Below are 25,795 nucleotides of genomic sequence, written 5' to 3'. Positions count from 1 at the left end.
CTGGGCGATTAGTACAGTTGCGGCCGTAGAGGCATATGCCGGCGATCCTTTGCATACTTCTTATTTTGTTTTCCTATTGTTTCCAAGCGCGTTAGGCAGTGCGGGCTGGGCAACATTACTTTTTTTCTTTTTCCTCTGCCCACACTTATATGTGTTTCCAAGCGCAGAGAGATTGTACAGAAGGAATCCTATGAATAATGCGTTGTACAACTGGATCATCAGCCGCACGGACGCTCCCCACGACTTTCCCCAAGAAAGACGAGAATGTGAGCAGTGGCTGCCAGTCTCTTTTTTCATGCAAGAAATATGGGGGCTCCACGAGAGATTTCGGTCGTCAATTACCGCAACAAATAATGAATAAACGAGGTTGAGAGTTCGGTGTGAGATTCCGGAATTGTCTGCTCATTTTCTCGAAGGTTGTCGTAAAGTGTGTTGATGCGCTTCCGTCAATAAAGATACTCCAGTCCGGAGATCACGTATGACCAGGGAATCACAGGTGCCCGGCGAGAGCTTTCGAGGGCAAGGTGATATGCACCTGCAATCCCTGCGTGCACGGCCTGACCATGTAGCCCATAATATCCAAAGCATAATTACAGAGAATTTTCATTGCGTCCATCAGTTCTTCGCAGAGGTGAGACGAACTTTGCAGGCCAACTACAACGGGGAGTATTTTAGAGAGTGTAAGTCGACGAGGAATGAGAACGTACCTGAAGTCTGTATCAGAATGGATTGAGGGACGAGGATGATTGAATATGCTCTGCATCCGTGCAAGTGCAATAAAGACCGGTCAAAGTGAGAGTATAAGGTCCTGAGGGCGTTGGTGATGAGACGCTTGTACCTTACGTCGGCCCTTATGTCCGGCAGAGTCCAGGACACGTTATAAGGTGGCTATGCGAATATTTCGATTAGAGAGGAGCTCGGTTACGATAGAGGCCAGGTTTAACCACAACATGAAAGCTGAAAACTAATAAGGCACAAAGATAGACCTGCAACGTCATCAGCCTTTGCGTAGAATTATGGTGACAAAAGAAAAGCATTGCTTAAACACTGCCTCCTTGCAAAATGAATGTCATGAACCAAAGGAGATGGAACCTGAAAATGTTCTTCTCTGCATGCACTAAGTTCATGTCTGTTTCCTTTACGAAGTAAAAATGAAAGTGCAAAATGGCAAGTCACTGTTTCCGTGTCTGGTGCAGTTTGCTGATTCGCTGCGTCAAGAACCAAATCGACACGAAGAGCGTGAAGTATCTTAGGCCTGCTGAGGCATGGTACCTAAGTTAGATACAAATCAAGAAAAAAGCGGCTTTTCCCTATAAAAGGACCAGCTTCCAGCCAATGGTGTCGGCCGATTATCGTGAGCCTGCTATCGTGGGCGTGACAATGCACAGAGAGGACCGCCCCAGACAATGTAAGGAGGGGACTACCCCCTTTCATCTGCCACTCCCTGCATTGTCACGCTAACAGGTTCATGAAAATAGGCCGACGCCATTGGCTGGAAGGGGGTCCTTTGGCGGGGAAAATCCGCTTTTTCCTTCACATGCATTCGACTGTAGCGCTGCGGGGAGCACGCACCTTGGAGAAGACGTACTGGCCCACTGGGACGTGGCTTCCACGCACCACGTTGAGGATGTCGTAATCGCTGTCGAGTCGGTCACCCTTGTCGTCGAATCGAACGCGTCCTGTCTCCCCACGCAGTAGCTTCTGTTTCTTGAGCAAGCTGCAGTGGAAGGTTCGCGGGGTCAGTACGACTATGGTTACGTCGTCGAGGTTCTACTTGTGTACGTTTGTTCGTGCGGTTATCTCCAATTAGTGCACAATATTCGGTGTTTTTCTCGCGACCAGAGTTAGGGCCGTTATTTGATAATATAGCCTTTTGTTTCACGCTACAGGCTAACTTAGATATATCGAATTCAAAGGAAACCGAGACACAGTTCGATATACAGGTAATTCGATATATAAAAATGGCAAATGAAAAGCTTTTGTGCAACCTCGAAGCAAGAGTGCATTCCACTAACGCTAGTGAGCGTTCTTGCAGCGATGTGCTGCCCGCCGGCGTGCTGGTATCGCGCTGCTTTTAGGCGTTGCTAGGCCTAACCTACTTCCCGCCAAAGCCGCAGCGGACGATGCTTTGGAGCTAGCCGCCGCATATCATAACATGTCTGATCCTGTTACCAATGCACTTTAAGTACGGTAATCTATTAAAACTAATGTACAGTTCGTTTCAGCAACACCTGCAGTGAAGCCCGCCCCGCGAGGACCATCGAGACGGTTTAGTTAGGTTTGCTTCACCGCATGAGGGCGATATGACGTAGAAAATGAGTACAGAGGACCAAATTCACCCTCAGACACATCTCACGTTCAGCTCGTCACCAAACTTAACAGTGCCCCAGCTGCCACAGATGCCTAAGGCTGTGCAGCAAATCCGTCTCAGCTCGCGGAATATGTTCGAAGGACGCTGTTAAGAGAAACTCCCTTGCAGAGGAGGAACGTGAAGTTCGATATATCAAGTGCTCCGCTGGTCGCGAGATCGATAAACACGAACAACAGGGCTATACTTCGGAATGCGATTTTCAAGATGTTCTAACTGTTCGATATAAACATAACTCCATACATCCAGGTTCGATATATCCAGGCTCGACTGTACTACATTGAAGGATTATTATTTCAATTACAGTATGCGCTGGAACATATAGCGATTAGTTTCAAGTCTTTTCTCTCCACAACCTACAAGGAACGTTATGCTGTGCGCACGCTATGACGATGGCAGAGCTAAAAATGACGCTATAACGTAGTGCTCTATTTCAAGTAAAGTTCTGGCGAGATTCTCTGGAAACAGTGGCAGCTGAGCAGTGCTGTGACGGTGGCCAGTTGGTTTTCCATCTTTAAGATGTTGGAGCGCTGTACTTGAACACAAGGGCTTGCAACAAAGTTCATCTCGAGTTCATCTCGCTTTATGAAAACAATGAGTAACTGCGCAAAAAGGACGGGACAGGAGAGAAGAATCACACGAGACAAGCGCAGACTAACAACTGGTTTGTTGAACCAACGCCTCCTTCCTTCGACAACAAAGCGCATGCGCACCAACCACAAAGACAAAAGCCATAATCATCTCGTGAATCCAAGAAACTCCAACTCCTTGCGGTACAGGCGTATGGAAGCCTCGCTAGCACATTTGTCAGGCCCTAATCTCGCGATTTCCAAGGCTTCGATAACTTCACGTTCTTTCTTATCCCTCGCGCGTCCGATAATCTTTATTCATTGTTTTCATAATGTCGTACCAACTAGCCCCTCACCGTACTCTTCTAGATTTCAGCTGGCTTTCGTGCACGTTACTTGTCTCGTTGTCCTGTTTTTTTTTTTTGCTGTAAGCCCTTGTGTTTAGTTTAAGTACAGCGCACCAACACCTTAAAGTGGCAGCTACGCCACGTCACCGCTAGAATTTCAGTAGGAAGATGCAGTGGTAAGACTTTAACGAAGTGAATTCTTCACGTGTAAAGAGAGAAACCTTTGCATACCTGACAAGCTTCAGTCCAGACTCCCAGGAGTTCCCAAGCATGCTGCAGCTAATGTTCGGCTGAGTCATATTGGGGTCCTTCTGTAATTCTTTCAGGGCTAAGGCAATCACCTGTACGCTATCACGTATGTGGGCTTTCTCATCGGATGCGTTTACTAGCTCCAGCCCCAGCACACCTGCACACAAAGATGAAGCATGTGACTGGGATTAAGCATGAGGCAGCCTAGGTTGCTCTGAGAAAAGACAGCATTTTACGAAACCAGGCATCAAGTAATGGATCTACACTACCCGTCAAACGCCTTTAGGCCACATGGTAAGCATTTCATACATGTAGTCGAGCATTCAAGACAGTCGTCAACTTGTAAACTCTTATAGGTTGAGAAGAACCATTTCCTTACCCTTTCAAAGGCCCTTTGGTCTTTAAGGATGCAGTGAGTGGTCAGATAAACGGCTCGAAAGAAGACTGTGTGGCCCAAAAACTTTTGACCATGACTGGATATGACAAAAGCTCGCCCAAAGACTTTTGACTAAGACTGTACATGACAAAAACTCGCAGAACACACACACACACACACACACACACACACACACACACACACACACACACACACACACACACACACACACACACACACACACACACACACACACACACACACACACACACACACACACACACACACACACACACACACACACACACACACACACACACACACACACACACACACACACACACACACACACACACACACACACACACACACACACACACACACACACACACACACACACACACACACACACACACACACACACACACACACACACACACACACACACACACACACACACACACACACACACACACACACACACACACACACACACACACACACACACACACACACACACACACACACACACACACACACACACACACACACACACACACACACACACACACACACACACACACACACACACACACACACACACACACACACACACACACACACACACACACACACACACACAAAAAAAAAAAAAACGAGAAATATGATAAGATACCCCAATAGTTTACACACCATTCAGTTCTTGGAGAGTGGTTTCGCTTGTAGCGGACACTATGGATTTGCGAATAGCATGAAGAATAACCGATCTCGTAACCGATACTGAAGGTCTCTGTGAAACACGTTATGAAAGGCGGAGCGAAGCTATGCCGGCTTTCGCTTGAAATTACGATGACGCGGAATATAACGCAACAGCTATGAAGATAGCATGCTAACGAAAAAAAAAAACCATTATTCCTGATAGACTGCGTGAAGCATATTTTCTTGTTTAGGTTTTTGGTGTAGGGTTTCGTTATTAAGCTTAATCAGTCACTTGAGTGGATTTCTTCCCAGGAAAGGCCAGTAAAACTTACCATCGGGCACATTTGGTGCTCTGAGGGCTTGTTCAGACACAATCCAGATGTAGCCTGGACTTGTCATGTTCAAAAAGGCCACTTCGGAATAGATTCCCGTCGCATCTTCAGCACTGTAACATATAAAACCACGTGTAGAAGCAATAAGGTGTGGAAGGAGCTGTGCAGCCGCGATCAACTGATGAGCACATTATTTTTTCTGACACAGAGAAATAAACTTGCATCTACAGTATTATTGATCGCTAACGTGTAGTGATTAATCATCTCGCATCTGGTAACTATTCCCGTTATTCCTTGCTTTTGCAAACCAAAAATCATGTCGTTAATAATTCTTCGTCACGAACATAAGCCGCGCGTTCTTTTTCTGCAGAATGACATGCTCGTTATCACGAACCACGCACAGTGCATTATGTTTCCTTATGGTGAAGAAGAGGGTGTACAAGCAATTAGCAGCAATGGTTATATACCTCAAACACAAACGTTAAATTTTAAATAATAGAAAAGCAGCAGTTACCACATCCGTTTGTCACAGGCAAGTGAGATTGTTCTGCGTAAATTGGTTCGAGTAATCGTGACTGTCAACGCGCGAGCAGTAATTGCGGCTAAATTGCCCGAGCACATTGTCTTATTCATAACTACGTTCTCAGCATGTTCGAGGGAGGTTGACGTCAAATCATCGTCGCTTGTCGAAAACTCGGAAGTTCACTAATTCCACTTAAGACAGCACAGAGCACAGTATAGTGATGAGGGGGAATTTTTGTGATGCTACTGCGCAGCGCAGAGGGGGTGCATCCATCTGCTGACCTCCAAAACCTAGCCGTAGGTTCTACCCGAGTTTTGATTAAGATTTTCCTAATTGAAATGACTTAATAACTCTCAGCTTTCCTTACAGTCGAGCATCGAAGTGCTATGGAATGAAGATTATGCTCTCTTGTCTAAAAATGCTTCTAAAGTTAACAACGTTGTAAAGCATCGAGAACTCACGTTGCGTACAGCACGAACACACGGCAGTGAAGTTCCTTGGTTTCTTCCAGCTCTTGCGTTATGTCGGTGATGCCTGGTTCGTATTCGATCACTCGTTCGAGCTGAAAAAGCCGGAGAGAGCCGGAGGCACATAAAATGCTGAAAGAGACGCAGGAATCGCTAACAAGTGCTGGGAGCATGCTCCAAGTGCAGTCGCATCTGAAGCACGCTCGTGTCCTGTAATGTTGAATGTAAAAAAAACTAAGTCTACTCTCTCTGTAACGAGAGTGTGACGGCAGTTTGAAACAAAACCATCACCGCCAGAATATGTGCACATTCTACAAAGTGAAATAATGCTCAGGTATCACCCCGAGAAACTCAGGAAACTCAGCTTGTTATGCGAATCAATATTTTTTCTATTTTCTACTCCTTTTTTTAATGAAACAGCATAATGAGCCCTGCCTCCCTAAGCGACGGTGGTGAGGTGTCCATATGATACATAGATATTAGTGCCAAACTCGTTGAATCGGGTAGGTGGCGAGGGCTACCTTGCCTAGTAAAAATGTGGGCCGTTTCTTTATTTTGCACTCCTTGCCTTTTTCAACTTGAATCAAGTGCCTCCTAGTACGGCGGAACTTAACTCTCTTTCGCGTCGGAGTTCCGCTGGAGAAGAGCAAGGAATAGACGCGGAGGGCAGAGCGAATCGGTGTAGTTCTTACCGCGTTAGCAGCGTAGCCCTCTTTCTGCGAAAAGCCGTGGTGTGTCGGTGTCTTTGTGTGACCCTCCAGAAGCATGATTCGTAAGAAGGACCCTCCGGTGGGTGCATTTAAGGGCAGCCAACAGCTAAAAATGCTTCTCCCACCTACGAGCCTCCATCAACCGCTCGTTCAACCTCCTCCATCGTCCAGACGCACCGCCCACTACCACCCACACAGCTTCATCAATCAGAAGGTCGATCCACCGCCATTCAAGCACTTGCACCGTCCAAAAGGCCTTAACTGGTAGCCTACCCATCCATGTCTATCCTGCAGAAAGTGTACACCCACCTCCAGTTTTTAGAACCTCCCCCTCCCCAGCACCACTCAATTGCATTCATCCCCAGAAGGCGTTCATTAAGCAGTCCACGTTCAGAAGCTCTACCAACCCAGTCGAAAAAAAAAACGACTGAATCGTGTAAAAAAAAATGCGAAATAATTTTGTAGTTTTGTCGTAACGACAAAATTTTCGGTTGTTCTGTAGTATTTATCTGTAGTGTTGTAGTTTTATTTTGTCGCAATTATCTGTGTAGTCTATAGTTATGTGGTAATTTCCTGTAGAAACTACAAAAACTTCTGTTGTTATCACAAGTTTTTGGTCAAAAATATTATAGAAAATTTGTTGTGACGACAGAAATGTTTCTGTTGTCTTTTTCTACAGGGAATCAACAGTCACCCACCTGCACTCTCAAAAAGGCACCACCCAAAATCCACCCTTCCTCCTAACATCACCCTCCAAAAACCTCCAGCCATCAGAAAACCTGTCTGATTCCCTGTGTATTTTTATTTAATGTTTTTTATTCAGATTCTCGTGATTATTGAACAAATGTTTGAGTTATTCTTAGTGTAACTGGCAAAACCTTGTAGGCCCGTTAAAGAAGACTATCAATATTTCAACTAGATTAATGCCCCGGTAATATTTCGCTTTCATGAACGCCACAAAGCGACCTTTTAGGTTTAACAGTAGCACAACGCATGAAATACTAAAAGGGAATGCACTGCACACAAAGGCAGCGTAAATTCTGACGCATAGCTTACTTAATTTAACTAGGCCAAAGTCACCACTTGAAATGTGCGGCACCATTGGGACTTCAGCCAAACTTAAGTGCGCTCACATGTTGTGACGTGCTTTCCAATAAGCCGGACTTCTGGAATAAACGGTACCTGATTGGTTGCTTTAGACAAAATAAGGCGAAGAAGCAATTCCAACCGACGGTCACCAAGGGAACGGTAGATTTCGTAATGCAGTGTACGTGCACCAGCGTCTGGAATGTTTTTTTTTTTACAAGCTGTTTTCAGGAACACTGTGGTATGGCTTTGATGCACTAAATTTTCTGGCTATAAAGAAAACGTTCTGCTGCTTAGCGTTTGCCCAGATATAAAGCGTCGCAGTACAGCCTGTAGTTGTTGCACAAAAGGGTAAAAAAATGCACAGGCGATCACACAATGCTATGCGACAAACCTGCGTTAGCGTATTAGTCTCACATTTGACTTCTGCAATGATCGCTAAGCTTCCCGTTGCATCTCTGATTTATATCTCGCTGTAGCGACCTCGTTCCACTGCTACATGGCCTTCTGGGGGGGGCGTTGCACAGCACCGGACGGAGAGGTTTTGCGAGGACAAGGGTATCTAATGCAAACGGATTAAAACACCCTGGATACAAAACTTGCTAGCACGATATGGACGGACGCTGGGTGTCAACCAATGACCCGCGAAATTGTACCCGTCACAGCACTTGTTCACGAGATGCCTGCCTTGTGTCACCAGCGTCACCAGTCGCATTCTTTATTTCTGAGATTTATAAAGCCTCCGGAGCTCGCAGGAAGCTTAAAACGGCAACCTACAGAGATTACTCTATAGCAGACAGCAATCCATGAATCTTCCGTTGTGGTTCTTTTCAAACAATGACACATGGAACGCCCAGTTCAGAACCGGCTCAACCAGGTGCAGCAGCCACGTAAGCTTTCATACTGTGGGCACGAACCAACATCTGTTTTACGAGCAGCAAAATCCATGCCCAGTGCAGAACTGGGTCAACCAGGTGCAACAGCCATGTAAGCTTTCATACTGTGGGCACGAACCAATATCTGTTTTACGAGCAGCAAAGCCGACTTAAACTCCATTTTTACAGTGATAGCTGCAAAAACTCTGGGTTCAAACCCGACCGTGGCTGCTGCGGTTTTATGAAGGCAGAACGCTAAGGCGCCCGTGTGCTGAGCGATGTCAGTGCACGTTAAAGATCCCTAGGTGGTCGAAATTATTCCGGAGCCCTCCACTACGACACCTCTCTCTTCCTTTCTTCATTCACTCCCTTCCTTTATCCCTTCCCTTACGGTGGGGTTCCGGTGTCCAATGATGTATGAGACAGGTACTGCGCCATTTCCTTTCCCCTAAAAACCAATTATTAACCAATTATTACAGCGATGGCTGTTAGGCGTTCGTCTCTGGCTTTCTCGTCGCCGTCGTAGCCGTCGGCGTAACCGGCGGGTGCGTTAATGCCACGGTCACGTGACATTATGTCACATGACGTTATTGCCACGTGAACGTGACACTAACGCACCTACCGGTTCCGGTGGGTGCATTAATGACATCCACCCACAGGGTCGTTCACGTGGGTCACTTGAGAACTACACCAGTGCGCCAGGAGTATGTCCCCAAAACCAAACGCCTACAGAGCCATCCCTGAACATCGCGTTACACGGTAGTAGCCGTCTTGACAGTTTTCCTTGGTGGCCAGTTATCGAAACGGTGGGTAAATCAGCAGGCGCGAGGGTCCAGTTCTGGTGGTACCTTGATGCCCTGCGGCTCGGCCTTGTTCTGGAAGCGTCCCAGCGTGGCCCGGCCGTCGTTGTCCGAGCTGTGGATGAAGACCACGCAGCGGTACTTGAGGAACTGCAGTAGCTCCACCCACACGTCGGCCTGCTGGGAGTAAGGTGGCACCGTGCGCAAGAACGTCCGGTGCAGGTTCTGCAGGTAGGAATGGTCCAAAGAGGAGAAGTTAGAAAGATGACGAAACACAAGTCACATGCAGAGCATGTGCACGGATGTACTCTGCATCATTTTTTTTTTCCACAGGCGTATAGAGGATGGGCTATGACGTTTGAGAATCAGTGAGGAAAGTTTCAATTGCGGCCGTGTAAATGGACGGCCACCATTTTTCGTCATTTTCGCACATTGAAAGCTCACCACATAAATTATTGACATGCCGGAGCACATGCGAGCATCTCATTACATATAGCATTATGAAGACGGATGCTGTTATCACAGCGCCGATCTCTAACCGTAATATGCAATGATTCGTTCTTGTTTCATTTCCTCGCGAGGTAAGTCGTGACGAAACAAACACGGCCGGCGAAGCAAGCAAGCAAGCAATCATAAGCAAAGCAAGTTTGGTCGCGGCGCCAGTGCAACCTGCCGCTGTATCAAGTCCGGCCGAGCAAGGGCAATGCTCGGCTCATTCGTCATGCAACCACCGCGCAGTTTCCTTCCGTACACCGACATTAGCACCGATAAAGTTCGTCAAGTGTGTTAAACGTGTCCTCGCGCTCCGTCATTCGAATGCTTCGGTCTGGTAGTGCGGCATGTGCGTGGGGCACCCTACATAAGGAAGTGGCAGCATAGGCTTGTCCCTGCGGTGGCCAGTTTGACGTCATTTCCGTCCACCTACGTCACCGGGCGCAGCGACCAGTGCCAGAGGGCCAAATGAAATAAAGGCGAAATGAATTATTGGATAGTACGGACACTGATTTATAAACTCTATGCACGTACTTTAGTCGGCTAAAACTTAAGTCTGCAGGGAAGCTCCGCCCACATTTAGGACCGACGTACAGAATTCCTCCACGACAAAAAAAGTAGTCCGTTGCTAAAACTTCTATTGTCACCTAAACAAGAAGGTAATCACGAGAAAAAAGTTATAAGCCTTAGATTTTTGATAACTCGCTTGTTTAATAAAGTCGAACCTTAAAAAGCTGATTTCGTTTACTTTTGTTACTGGCTGGCAGAGTAATACAGCACGCCGCGGATCATGGCCCAGTGTTAACAGTTGCTGTTTTTTTTAAGTTGTATCCTACTATAGCACGTTCAATATTACGCCACCTAAATCGTATGAGAAGAACGCTGATTGCTTTATCTGCACAGATTTATAATGCGAAAGGACTTGGAATTTTAGCTAATTAGATTGTTTGAGAAATGCGTAATTAGGGTACAGGTACCTGATATCGATTAGCAAGGCACCTTGAAGATAACTTGCAGGTAACTAGCAAGGTAACTTGCACCAGGTACCCGCAAGTTAACGGGTAGAAACTCGTTCGAAAATTTTTGGCCCGGAAACACAGAACGAATTGAGGGAGATTTACGAAACGGCGGCTGGTACGTACTTTGTCGGAGAGGGAGCTGTGCCTGGAGCTGATGCCGATGACAGGTACGTTGTAGAAGCCACACGTGTACGAAACGGCGGCGGGAGACAGTTCGCCGGACACTGGGTGACTGATCACGACAGCAAACACCTGCGCCAGAACCATTGCACAGCTCATCATTGGTCGCGACTTGTGGTCCTTATCGAAGAATCTCCGAGACAAGGAAAAACAAAAATTACGGTTGGCAACGTTCAATGAGCGCCAAAAAGACGCGAATACGGAAAGAAGCGTCTGGACACACGCTAGCGTTTTTCTTGTCGCTTCTTTCTGTGTCCGTGTCTTCTCAGCACTAGACCAATTATACCAACTAGACTAATTAAGAGCATTAGTTCAATGAGCGACCCGCAACAGGAGCGTGAAGTATGCCTTTTGTTTTTGAAGGGGAAGGGCGGGACCAACTAAGTGTTAGTTACAGTACGCTATCCCCGGGGTGGGTTTAAGGGATTAACCCTGCAGTAAACCTTTAAGATATGAGAGAACGTAAATGATTCCAAATTTCTACAGTAATAAATTAGAGTAAATAGGTAAGTACAAGCGTCTGGAATAAAATTAAATTGTAATTCATGCTAGCTGGCAACATTCCACGAAGTTACAGCTAATGTGAAATATTTTCCGCTTTGAAATATTCGAGGAGATTTTTTAACGAGCAAAAGCGCTTTAACGGGCGCTTTTCGCCAAATAAGTGGGGGCTTCTGATTTTTGTATTTTTACATTTCCGGGCTCACAATGAACCTGACTGGAAAATTGTCTTTATCTGTGAGAGAACTAATGATTAATACACTTCCCGTGACCAGCGCGCGTTGCTTCAAGTCCTGGGAAACCAGCCGCGAATACGGCTTTCAAAGTGCGCGCGACGGCCGCGGAATGCAGCTAGCGCGGCGTGCTGGTCCTGGTGTGAAAGGTCACTCTTTGCTCTATCACATGCACATGCTATTTTTTTCTCGAAGTTACTGCAAAGAACTTGCAGCCTCAGCAGGTCTAGATGAAATTTTTGAAGCAGCGAGGCCTCACAAGCAAGAAAAATTAAATCCGAGATGGGGTTAGCGCAGACTTGCATAAAGCTACCGTTCAAGCACCTTTACCTGCCACCCCCATCGTTCGTCATCTCCCATGGAAATGTCTTGACAGCCTTGCAGCTTTGAATGTCTATCATCCGGAAAATGCTAAGAGGAAGACTCATCAGGTATTCGGAAAAGTGGAACACGGCAAAGTCGAACAACTGGAGTGACGCGGACGGGCGGTGCAGCGCGCTCCCCTTACAAAAATTTTTTTAGACAGTCTGTAGACTGCCCATAGACTTCTATCTATAAAGCCTATAGACTATCTATAGACAGACCCTAGAGAACAGTCTATAGGCAACACAAATCATATAGATAGTACAAGACAATCCATAGATATATGGCCAAACACTTTTAGGAGAATTTTGTCTATAGACAGTCTATAGACTATGAATAGGCAAAAGAAAATATTCATAGGAAGCCAATAGATTTTATGAGAAGTCTATAGACTGTGTATAGACTGTCTATAGACCATTTTTATAAAAGTCGGGCCCAGGCTGTCTCCCCTATACCCTATAGGTTTTTGCGGTGTCACGCGACCGGCGGGAACGCCACCTCTGCCAGAATCAAGGCTCTACAACCTCGCCGTCTCCTCTCAGCTTCCATCGCGCTTTCAATCTTTATCTCCCTGCTTAGAGATCCGATTACGCCAGCTATGCGAGGTCCCCTCCTCTCTTCCCAATTCAACCCCCAAACGCTTTCCCTCATTCCCGTGGATCGGGGTTACGTGTCGCCAGTTTCGGAAGGTGTCCCATATACAGCTTTCGCTGAAAAGAATCACTTTCAGGGTTAACAACTACTCTGTTGCGATGAAGATCCTCGGACGGTGACCGCAGGAATCGTTGGCTCTGAAGGCTTGCAAGGTGCTGTCATTTCTTGAGGACACAGGGCCTTCGATTTACGCTATGACTTTGACGTACGCGAGGGCATCCCTATATCTCCCAACTTAATATTTAGCTCAGCTCTATTTTCTTCTTTTCAGTTTTTATCCCGATACCTCTGTTGGCCACTGAAGGATAGCAGACCAGTATCTTCTCTTTGTTAACCTCTCCGCGCTTCTTTCTACCCTCTTCTACAAAAATTCATAGGCTCTATAGCTTCCCGATCTCGTTCTTCTTTTGAGGGGAACGACTGTCTACTCCGCGTCTCTACTCTGCGTTAAATGCACTGGTCTGTTACATTCTGGAGGCCGTCATGAAAACATGAACACAAGCACTCAAAGACCAGTGCTGGTGCATAAGTTTTCCTTTTCTTCCATTTCACTCTCAAGTGAATCTTCTGGCAAGATCAGTGCCTCTGTAGCAGCTTTAGGGAGCCAGTGTCGACCGCGAGAAGAGAGCAAAAAGTGGCTGCCTGCGAATGACCTGCGAAAGGCCGGCGGTGCTAAGGCGGGACATACCTGTGAGGAGATGAGGTTTTCGCAGACGCTCTGTGCTATCCGTATGGGGTTGGAGTTCATGTGGACCGTCTGTGCGTAGAGCGTGATGCCGTGCTCGGCGACGGCGTCCTCTATGGCCTGCGCGAAGTAACTGGTGCTGTCGGGCGGGTTCACCACGGCGCCGATGTGGAAGATGGGCTGCGCCTGTTGTGACTGCTGGCGCCGCCGGAAGAGGGCGCCCATGGTCGGCGGAGAGACTCCCGCCGCTGTCGAGCTGAAGTCAAAAAGGGCAAATACGTATACGTGTACACACACACACACACACACACACACACACACACACACACACACACACACACACACACACACACACACACACACACACACACACACACACACACACACACACACACACACACACACACACACACACACACACACACACACACACACACACACACACACACACACACACACACACACACACACGCGCACACACACACACACACACACACACACACACACACACACACACACATATATATATATATATATATATATATATATATATATATATATATATATATATATATATATATATATATATATATATATATATATATATATATATAACGACCCCGTGTATAACGAGATAACGAGCCCCTCATATTTTCTGATATATATATATATATATATATATATATATATATATATATATATATATATATATATATATATATATATATATATGTGTGTGTGTGTGTGTGTGTGTGTGAAGGGAGCCAACAGTCACCGAAACAAAGGGGAAGGTGCATAGGAGAATGTTTCTATTTTTTTTAATTTGTAGTGGCTATCAATGGAAGAATAATACTTAGATTAATCAGTCGCATATATATATATATATATATATATATATATATATATATATATATATATATATATATATATATATATATATATATATATATATATATATATATATATATATATATATATATGGTGCCTCATTAACCCCGCATTAACATGGACACCAAAAAAGCCAAATGCCAACAAAAGTTACGTCTCAGCAGTCATAGGACAGTAGCTATGTAAGAATATCCTTGTAAAAGAGGGCAGACAGAACGCAGGTGGAAATGAATTGTTTGCGGCCCGTAATGAAGAAGGGCTGGCAGGAGAGCCTCAGCCCGTTGGCGAGCACAGTCCCAGCTATCCTGGGCAATCAACCACTCGCGCCATCTTTTGGCCGCTGGTAGCGAACTTCGTGAAACTCAGTGCAGATATTTCAAACTTTTAATTTTTGCAAAACTAGGAACTCACTTCAAAGTCTTATCTATACAATGTTTCCTGCTCTCACACCAACCACTTCTAATGGGCGTCTAACATCAATGGGACGTAGCGAACATTCAAAATTCCCGCAGTGATTGTGAGTGTTCAGCGCCTCGCGGCTCGTTGCGGCAGTCGTGCAAACCACCGGCGTTTGTTCAGATTTGCTGGGCTCGTTTCGACTAGAGGACTTGTCTGTGACTTGCCGAGACAAAGACTAGACGTCTTGCCGGAACGTTGATCCTTGGTCTGAGGCTACTCTCTCATCTCTTCGTTTCGTGCAAAGAGTCGCGTAGACTTGCGTACGAGCAGCGTCATAAAGCTAATCAATGTCCAACATTCTCGGACAAAAATGTTGAAAATTGTAATTTTATAAGGTACTCTTAAGCAATATAGAATGTAATGGTCCATTCTTCCAATCTGTTGCAAAATCTTCCTTTGTTTCCATCGATCGCATCGAACAGTTAAAACTGCCATAGAAAACCAATGAAGGACGTTTCTGACGATAGTAAAACCTTTAATAGAAAAAAAGCAAGACTGCCGTAGGGTGATCTGCGGATATATTGATTGTTATAGTGAAGTCTTTCATTATACAAAAAAATTGCCTTCACAACCGGTTTCTCGCTCAATAATGTTTTTGCACAGAATTGTTGGGTATGCTTCGGGTGGAGGGCGCCCTGGTTAAAGTTGGGCAGCCTGCAAACGTGTACCTCTGTGTGGCGACGAGTGATGCGACGTGGAGGGGCAGCAGCAGTAGCAGCAGCCAAAGCGGAAGACGCCTGGGTTCCCCCCTGCTGCCGCCCCCCCGGCGTATAGGGGGGGCGTCCGCCGAGGTTGGACGGCGACCTCGGCCAGCCATCGGAACCGCCGGCCACGCTGCGTACGCAGAAAAGGGAACCACGACGGTTTTCATTCATTCATTCATTCATTCACAGAAGAAAACTGTCAATCAATAGTCCTAAGAGAGTTAAGTAAAAGGGGCTAAAATGATCATACACAGTGCTCTCACTTTAAGGAAGTAGAGAGAGCAAAATTTAGTTGTGCTTTCTAGAATGATGCGCAGCACATTACTACCTGTTAACATTCTAATTGCATTCTTGTAACATTCTTTATACATTCTGTTAACATTGTTTATACATGCTGTTAGCATTTCTAAATACATTCTGTTAATATTCTTTATACATTCTGTTAACATTCTTCATGCATGATGTTAACAGTTTTGTGTACATTCTGTTCTGTTAACATTGTGCTGAGAATGAGGTGCAGCACATCGCCAATGATAAACAGCGGCGTGTATTGCGCCGACAGGCGGTAAATGACTTGTCATTAATTTTCGCTCTCACACTGTTTCAGTTTCAGCAGTGAAATTACGGGTGCCAGGTCGAAGACGCGTTCGTGTCACGTGATGTATACGAAAGCTGCTGTATGGTCTCTGCTTTCTTCGTTTTAATTTACATCAACTCTTGCGCAAGGTTGCCCAAGAGTTGACAAAAATTGATCAAACAGCGATTATATTGTCATTTTTTTCATTCCTCGCGTGACCTCACATTGTATGTGACGTCAGAGGCGTCTTTCGGCTTTTTAAACTGAAGCCGAAATGATACGAGGAAAAGAATCAGTTATAAATTTTTAAGCTGGCGTAGATGAATTCGAATTCGTCACTCATGTCTACCATGTCGAGCGCATCAGTGCAAAGAAAAAATGCATACATCAAAAACTTTGGTGTCTGTGCTTCTTTGAAGGTGACAGTGGCAAAAATTTTGAACAAATAGGTCATTAGAGTAGTATGCCGTGGCCATGGGCGGCACGAAATCAGAGAGGTTGTAGAAGTTAGTTTGTCCTCACAGTAAAGATATAGGTGTAGCGGGTGACTGGTGCGGCAGTAAATGCTTGATGCGGGTTGGACGTAGAAACAAGGGGAAGTAAAAGTGCGGTTGCATCATGTGAAGAAGCGTCGAAGCTGTGATTTGTTCAAATGGTTCAAATGTTCTTCCTAGTTCGTTATTTACAGGGGGAAAATGTTTATATGCAGTCAGCAAAATCCCTAACTATTAGAGGTCTTTGGCCGATTCGACAAGTGTTATTAAAGTACGATATCTGCGCACGTGAGCAAAGCAAGCAAGTGACATAAAGCAAGCACTATAAAAAGGTTCAGCCCATGTCATACACAGCTATGCCGTATACGAATGCGTTGCTTCCGCAGGCAAAAAAAGCAACATTGTACAATAAGCTTAACGAACCCGTGACAAACGCCACACAGAAACAATAAACGTTAGGCAACGCACTCGCAGATGATAACGGATATAATACTGCTGACTCTAATTAAACACTTGATGAAAAATAAATGCATGTAAAAAGAGGTGAGATGACGAGCTAAATGCGGTATTTACGCATCTGAGAAAATAAATTACATATATATGAGATGTATGTTATTGGATATATTTGGAGGAAGAGAACGCCGACAGGTCAATGAGAACCTGGAATGAACAGAAGTGACCGTGATCCGATCAAAACAAGTTTCTTCACGCGAAAGATTGAAGGGGACTGGAAGGGGCTGTAGGCATTGTTGAACTCGACTTTGTTAGGGTGTGCACCGGTCTAAAGGGCCCAATACCGAGCCCGTGGAGCAGACGCATTTCACAGCCGATTAACGAAACAATAGGCGCTGCAGACGCCTTTGTGACGCACTCCTCTTATCGCGGGCTAACGGCGCGCTTGTTAATAATGACAATAATTGGTTTTTGGGGGAAAGGAAATGGCGCAGTATCTGTCTCATATATCTTTGGACACCTGAACCGCGCCGTAAGGGAAGGGATAAAGGAGGAAGTGAAAGAAGAAAGGAAGAATAGGTGCCGTAGTGGAGGGCTCCGGCATAATTTCGACCACCTGGGGATCTTTAACGTGCACTGACATCGCACAGCACACGGGCGCCTTAGCGTTTTGCCTCCATAAAAACGCAGCCGCCGCGGTCGGGTTCGAACCCGGGAACTCCGGATCAGTAGTCAAGCGCCCTAACCACTGAGCCACCGCGGCGGGGGCGCTTGTTACGTCTGACCCTTCTTTTTAGCAACGAATGACAAAATAAAGTTCTTGAGTCTTTTAAGATGTCTCACTTGTGCCTCTAGGTCTTACTAGTTATGTTAGCTGCGCAATTTTATTTAACCACATTTCGCTGTTAATTTTTCTCTACGCGTGCTAGTGCGGTTGATAGGTAGATGACAGTTTCCTTTTGTACACCTTCTTTTATCAAATTCTTTTCCCTGTGCCGTTTATTATCACTCGCTAACATATTGTTACGAACAATTCAAAGGAGAACCTTCGGAGAAGAAACGTAGAACTGCGGCGGTACCTATGTGGTCCGAGCGTGCGAGCGAGAGAGAACCATCTTGTTGTTGTTGTTGTTGTTGTTGTTGTTGTTGTTGTTGTTGTTGTTGTTGTTGTTGTTGTTGTTGTTGTTGTTGTTGTTGTTGTTGTTGACCTTCTTTCTCTACGAATGCAGGCGCTTCTGCTTCTTCTACAGTGGCACGTATCAATATTTATTTACTCATTGTTCTTCAAATGCTCTTTACCTATTCACTTGATTTTCATAAAGCAGCTCGTAGATGTACAAATGCTGCTGTGTTATAAAGCACATCGGCATGCAACAATTGCAACATTTTGACATAACATCAGTCCTTTACAAAACATAACAACATTCTTGCTCTAGAACTCGGCACTAAAGGCTGCAAGCGAGCGGGCAAAGCACATTGCACAAAATACAAAGCGTAAAAGAACGCATCGTATTGGTCGTTTTTGTTCTCCGTTTTTGTTACAGGCACCATGCAGTTTGGCTGTGACATTAAACAGTCCGAATCTGCACGCTGTTCATTTGTACGCTTAGTTCTGTTGGGCCTTCTTCAGTGTGCGACACTGTGTTGGTTTTACCACCGGTCGTTTGTTCACTAGTTTTACTAAGATGCAACAGCCGACCCAGACCTAGACGTTCCATGCCTGCAATCGTTTCCTTTTCCAGTGGCAATTAAAAATGTCCGAGTACATTTGCGCCTCGCCTCAGATGCCTTTGGTCGCCCAATAGTAAGAGCCTTTATAAGAGCGCTGAGATAAATTTTAATTAGGCCTATATCGATTGATAACCGCGTTATAATGACAAAATGGCGGCTTTCATTGCAATCGGAGCGTTCATTTCATTAGATAACACACCAAAACCTTTAATGTAGCTTTCGCTGCCGCCTGCCGTTTTGACACGTGACTTGCAATTACGTCAGTATTTTTTAATGCATATATACTGCATCGTCACTGACTCCCAACTGGTGATTACGGAGTCCACAATTGCCATGATGTCACCACCAATGTCATTAATTTCTATCTAGCAGGGTGACAAAGCATTATATTTTAAACTCAAAATTTCTCAGCAACAAAAAAGGTACTTTTTTTCCCGAACGAGCGTCAATAGAGGCACAAAAGGCCAAAGAATCCAATTTTACTAAAAACACCAACTGTACGAATGTCTCATCAGTGTCCCTTAAAGCTTCTGGCTTCTCCTGAAATATCGAAGACCGCGGCGGCACATGCCTGTGGGGCAAACCACACGGGCAGATATGTTAAGCACAAAGCTAGAAATGACCCCGGTTCCCGCGGAGGAACAAGTGGTAGAAGCGCTCCAGCCGAGGACACACAGGCGCACATGTATATGCTTCCACAAGCTTGTTTTCACAATCTTGGCTGGACACACAGACACGCCTAGAGTAATCAATCCCACCCTGGGACAAAGGGCGGAGACAAAGGAAAACAGAAGGGAAACGATGGTCAGCAGTCCAGGGCTCACAGCCAGAGATAAGTACGCACAAAAGAAAGGAAACAAAGGGGAAAAAAGCAATCTTGGCTTTCTTTCCTGGGAGCGCCGGATTGATTTGTTTCGAAGAGAAAGCAAGAACATAAAGGCTAAAGCAAACGTCATAACAAAAGAACGGCTACAAAATAGCGTCTCCCTCGTCGCGAGGAATCGAGGGAGCGAGATAAGAGTTGCGAGGAACAACGGCCGAACACGGACAGAGACAAGTGAGTCTCACGGGCAAACCATTGTCGTTGACGCAAGCCCCCAGCAGAGCGGCATAACACAACGGATGGTGCCAACGTCGCCACCATAGCCGTCACGGAGGCGCTCGCCGCAATAACGATCGAGCGATGTCGACGCGGAATCCCCAGCTCCCCATTCTCGTGGGGGAAACCGGGAACGCGCGGAGATTCGGAGAAACTCCGTCGGGACCTGTCGTAGTAGTGTGCGCGCTGAGCCGCGGGCCGATAGGAGGACGCTCCGCACCCCCGTAGTATCCCCAAGTATCGGGGGATTTGCCGCGAACGCCTGTCACCGCAGGGTAGTACACGATGGCAGCCCCGGTCACAGAATGCTCCGTGCTCTACACATATGGTGGGATTCGAGAAATGTGCGAAAGAAGCAGGCTTTTCCCCCTATCTTTGGGTTTCGTAGGGGAGCACGGAGAGGAGGTTGGGAAAATTGCTCTGGCCGGAGAGCAAATGGGGAAGCTGCGGGAATAGGCCTTTACTCTTCGTGACGGAAGTGGGCCAACTTGGATGGAAGACTCTCGCTGTCCCGTTTCCGCTATTCTCTCTCTCTCTCTCTCGCATGCATCCCAGTAGTCAAGCTTCGCTTCGTCGCCACAGGGTGCAGCTGCGCGATTGGTCGTTCGCACGCAGAGAAGTCGTAGGCAGAATTACGAGTCACACTTTAGCCGTTGCATCAAGTCGGATTCAGCGCAGCTTAATGAAATGCGGAAGCTCTCTGAAGGGGAAGAAAATTAATGAATGCCGAGTTAGAGGGGTCTTTCGTGACTGAAAGAAGTTCGCGATGAGTTCGCGGCTGTCGAATGCTTTAACCGTTGCCAAGATAAAGCATAAATCTACAACGGAGCTCCGCCCACACCTTTGACCGCTTCCGCTGCGATGCGCAGACAGTGCATCACGAAAGCTGCTTTTGTTAGCTACACGAAAAAGCTAATCACAAGATAAATCTACCCTTGTTAGCGCTTTATTATACCACAATTCAGGCCACGAACTATTGTTCCAAACTACTGTTTCTTCTTTTTTTTTTAAAGTTATACCATAGTACAGTTTCCCTGAACCTAGCAAGTACCAAAAAAAATCACTTCTTTTCCATCCGTAGTTTCCTCACATTTCAGCGTAGTCCCCCGTGTTTGCTTTCAGCCGATGCGCATTTCCGCAACGTTTGCATGCTTTCAAAGCTCCCTCGTTTCTTTAGCTGTTGACTTTTGCGTCTTCTTCATGAAAAACTATCTTCTGTTGCATGAGCGCCCTGACCTTTAAATTCTTACCGGTGACACTATTCATTCCTCTTTAAAGAAAATCTGGAATGATCTTTTCTGGTCGCAACCCTTCGGGTCACAGGGCATTCTTCTTAATGGACTATAGTGCATTAGTGTAGAGTGTATAGTGCATTAAGTAATGCCCTTAAAATACCTCTAAACACGGAAACGTCTCTTAACTTGAGCCTCAGGGTTCTACTTATCTTACAGATACTTAGAACTTCAGAGGCGCTTAAAAGCAAAGCACGCGGAATAATAATAATAATTGGATTTTTGGGGAAAGGAAATGGCGCAGTATCTGTCTCATATATCGTTGGACACCTGAACCGCGCCGTAAGGGAAGGGATAAAGGAGGGAGTGAAAGAAGAAAGGAAGAATAGGTGCCGTAGTGGAGGGCTCCGGAATAATTTCGACCACCTGGGGATCTTTAACATGCACTGACATCGCACAGCACATGGGCGCCTTAGCGTTTTTCCTCCATAAAAAAAGCACGCGGAATAAATGCTTTTTAGCAAGGGCGTATTTTATTTCATAGCATTAGTTCGCTTGTACCAAAGGCAATAGTTACTTAAAGACGCGCAGACTATGCTGTTGTGCGAGCAAAGATGCACGACTATGAACATTTCTTTAAAAGCAGTACGCAAAAACAGAAAACGCTTACCGAGATTTCAGAGCACGTTAAGGAACTCCAGTTGGTCAAAATCAGTTCGTAACCATCCACTATGGCCTGCCTCATAATCACCAGCTTTGCTTTGGAGCATAAAAATTCAGTAACCATCAACAGTTAACGTACTCGGGCGCTTTGTTTCCCGGCTCATCAGCCAGTCTGGAGACGGAGACGCAAACAATGCTTTCAAGCTCAAAGAATTATTTTATGCGACGCGAAAGACAGCTGGGAGGTCTGAAATATTAATGGTGACATCTCCACTGCCCCTCCTCACAGAATTTCTGCATTCGTTGAGGAACCTCATCTAGGGTCGCAAATAATTAACATCAAAAGGAAGCACTTCGTTTCGCGATTAATACATCTGTCAAACGGTAATTTAAATGTGCGCGCCTGCTCTAATCTATGCTGGGAACTTTGGACTTGCTTCTTTGGCGCAGAACGTAGGAATTCTTTGCTAAGCGTAGACAGCTGGGCTAGTTGGTTCACAGTCACATTATGATACATCGTTCTGGCGCACGAAAAACACGGACGAAGGAAGAACAGACACACAATCGCCGGACATCAACTGAAGTTTATTCACAGAAACCAGTCCTATATGTACACATGTGACCACCAGGAACTGATATCAAAAGCACAAAATCGGGAAAACCAAAAGGTAATCAACCAGAGCCACAGGTTCCATATCGCACACGTGCCTTCATGCAAATCGCCCACAATTTCTGTGCCTAGCTGACACGATCAACACCGTTAGCCTTCAGATAATCTAGTTCCTTTCTTCTAAGCACAATAGAGGGAGTACTGACGCAGTGATCTTTATCATTGGCAATACAGAGGGCTTCAAAAATCACTGCGTCAGTACTCCCTCTATTGTGCTTAGAAGAAAGGAACTAGATTATCTGAAGGCTAACGGTGTTGATCGTGTCAGCTAGGCACAGAAATTGTGGGCGATTTGCATGAAGGCACGTGTGCGATATGGAACCTGTGGCTCTGGTTGATTGCCTTTTGGTTTTCCCGATTTTGTGCTTTTGATATCAGTTACCTGGTGGTCACATGTGTACATATAGGACTGGTTTCTGTGAATAAACTTCAGTTGATGTCCGGCGATTGTGTGTCTGTTCTTCCTTCGTCCGTGTTTTTCGTGCGCCAGAACGATGTATCATAATGTGAATTCTTTGCTATTTATGTAACATTGCTAAGAAACTTCAAGCTGCTTTGGAAGCTCTTTTTTTTTGTCAACCGCCAGAAATCGTTGAAAATTGTCATTTAGATAGCACAATATACTGTATATCTATTACCTATTAAATCGTTTCTGGGTCTCTTGCCTCCTGGTTTCACTTTTCGTTTTGTATCGACCAAAGTGTATTAAAAACTGCGGCCTTTGACTGCTGATCCCAAGGTCGCTGGATCGAAGGCCTACAGCGGCGGCACCATTATAATGAAAGAGAAATGCAAAGACATTCCTTTGCTTGCGCGATGCCAGTGCACGCTTGAGAAATGCATCCGGCCCCGCCCCCCCCCCCCCCCCCCCCCCCCCCCAACCGCAGCGTCCCTTATAGACCACGTGTGCAGCTTCGGGACGTTAACTCAACCCGGCGCTCCCCATTCGTTTTTTTTTCTATTACTTGGCTGAGAATTCTCCTTTCAGCTGCGTGTGTAATTTAACATTCCGCTCGGGTTGTTGTATCGCGTCACTGCGACTCACTCAATCTTGGCTGACTCGTCCTACCCTCATAAAAATTGTCCATAGACTGCCTATTGACTTCTTATAGACTCTATTGCCTTCCTGTAGATAGTTTATTTTGTTTTCTCATAGTCCGTAGACTGTCTATAGAGAAAGTGTATGTCATAAGTGTATAAACTGCCTATAGACTACCTATAGGATTTGTCTGTAGAAAGTAACAGACTTTATGGGCAAATGTTTATGGACAGTTTGTGAACTGTGTAAAGAAATTTTTGTAACGGTATTAGCCCGGCGCCTATTAGCCCACATGCTTCGCTATTTGGTTGCGTTGGCAGATCAAGGCTTCCTTTCTAATATATTTCAATATTGACGAATGCAATGGAAGCGGTTAGTGGTTGGTCTCGGAGAAGGTTGTGACTCTGCATGTCTACAGCACGGATATTGTGAAAGGAGCCTAAGTGAGTAGAAAAGCGAGCTGTGTTGGTACGAAGGAAACAGAGCGATGCCTGAAAACAGTGATAGCACATCGATCATGCAACCACACAGGGCACATTATAGTGGACGGCCACTTTGCGGCTCACTTGATATCGCTTCCGTGTCCAGCATTCTTGGAGAAAAGTTTTTAATATTGGAATGTTGTAAGGTACTGTTAAGTAAACATTGAAGGTAATGATCCATTCTTGCAATGCGTTGCAAAATCTTCATTTTAAAGTTTTTCTATCGCTCGCACCGAGCAGTTAAGGCTGCCATCGAAAACCAATGGGGAACGTTTTGGAGGATAGTAAAAAACTTTTAAGAGCAAAAAAGTGCGAGCATGCCGACGAGATATCTGAGGATATATTAATTGTTAAAGTGAAATCTTAAAATATATGAAAAATTGCGTTCATAAACTGTTTCCCGTTCAAAAATGATTTTTTTTTCCAGAATTGCTCGGATATGTGCTATATGCCCACAGGGGCCTCAAACTCATCTCGTCACGCAGGCCGCATTGACGAACTTCTGTCTCAAATAGGCTAGTAGCCGAAAAACATGAAAGTAGGAATGAGCAAATGCACAAAAAGCTGAAAATCGAAAATTTATCTAAAATGGGTAAAAAGAAATTCAAGCACAAAAAAAGATCGGCGTCCGTCGCCGTCTATGGCACGAAATTCCAAGAAATTTCATGCTCTCGCATGACGTCAGCAGTGCACCATAAGATCGTGAAGTCTACAGCAAAGAAAAAAATGTAGAATTTCTTCTAAAGGTCCGGGGAATCGAACCAAGCACCTTAATATACCGAGGCAAGCATGCAAATCATAGGCCACAAAACTATTCCTTTTATTTTTTAAACAACGTATTTTTTATTATGCTGAAAATATGTTTTATTTACATCAACTATTTACAAAGTATTTAGACAACACCACGAAAGACATATCAAGAAGACAAGAGCGTCATAGGACTAGACAGGCGGTATAAGCTGCGCACATCACCAAGAGGGAGTGCCACTTTGTTTAAAGTCGGTCTGGCATACACTTTCCTCAGATAAACGATCATTTGCCAGAAATGAGATTTCGTCGAAACAGTTAATTCACAGTGCAGGTCCATCATTATAGTTTCACACAAGCTAAAAAACTACGCAGCCTCATGCCGAATAAATTAAACCTAGTTTCCTTACGACCGTTGGCTAATGAGTGGGTGTGTCATTAGAAAGGAAGGAATCATTAATGAGCCTCGCAACAAAGCTCACGGTGAGACAATGCTTTCGCATTCAAAGCACGTAGCTAGCAGTATTAAGTGCCTCTCCGTGTCTTTTTCATTTCAAAGCTCTTTGAGTTGGCTTTCCCGCTTTGCATATTTGCAAAATGGTGTTGCTCTGCAGTGTTGCCGCCGAAATCGCAATAACTTCTCCTACGTCCTAAAATGCAAAAACGGCTTCTGTATCTGGTATATTAGAAATGTGAGCGACACCTTACATCTCATTCATAATGTTTTAGATAGAGCTGTGAAATCGTACTCTGAAATATAGAACAAGTTGGAGGGTAAAAAATAAAGTTTATATCTCTCTGAGGCTTGCCTAAAGCCTAAAATGGGCTCTTCTTTTGTTTAGATTTATCCTTCCTTTATATATTTATCAGCGCGCCCGCGCTGTATGGAGCAAGGGAATTGGTTATTTAAGCCTTATTTAACAAAAAAAGCTTTTTAACGTTAGCGTAGCCCAACGTGAACGAAAGGAAAGCTATGATAAAGTGTGAAACAACGTTTCCTAATACAAGAAAGAAATAGCTATCTATCAC

At 45.2% G+C, this 25,795-nt stretch overlaps 1 protein-coding gene across 3 annotated transcripts in view; it reads right to left on the bottom strand.

Annotated features, from left to right (window-relative positions):
* Positions 1–25,795, bottom strand: part of LOC144104178 (glutamate [NMDA] receptor subunit 1-like) — a 119,653-nt gene that overhangs the window by 35,066 nt on the left and 58,792 nt on the right. For all 3 annotated transcript variants that reach the window (XR_013308447.1, XM_077637039.1, XM_077637038.1), the window contains exons 2-9: positions 15,544–15,709; positions 13,532–13,784; positions 11,036–11,164; positions 9,450–9,626; positions 5,925–6,025; positions 4,941–5,053; positions 3,516–3,690; positions 1,573–1,717 (exon numbers count right to left, since the gene is read on the bottom strand). Coding sequence is in view for 2 of the 3 variants with exons in the window: in XM_077637039.1 (XP_077493165.1) it covers positions 1,573–1,717; positions 3,516–3,690; positions 4,941–5,053; positions 5,925–6,025; positions 9,450–9,626; positions 11,036–11,164; positions 13,532–13,784; positions 15,544–15,692 (1,242 nt within the window). In the remaining variant the exon portion in view is untranslated. The remainder of the gene's footprint in view (positions 1–1,572; positions 1,718–3,515; positions 3,691–4,940; positions 5,054–5,924; positions 6,026–9,449; positions 9,627–11,035; positions 11,165–13,531; positions 13,785–15,543; positions 15,710–25,795) is intronic.

The sequence above is a fragment of the Amblyomma americanum genome, chromosome 9 (genome assembly GCF_052857255.1).
Source record: "Amblyomma americanum isolate KBUSLIRL-KWMA chromosome 9, ASM5285725v1, whole genome shotgun sequence".
Lineage (NCBI taxonomy): Eukaryota > Metazoa > Arthropoda > Arachnida > Ixodida > Ixodidae > Amblyomma > Amblyomma americanum.
The sequence above is the reverse complement of the archived record's forward strand: the minus strand, read 5'-3'. Positions and strand labels throughout refer to the sequence as shown.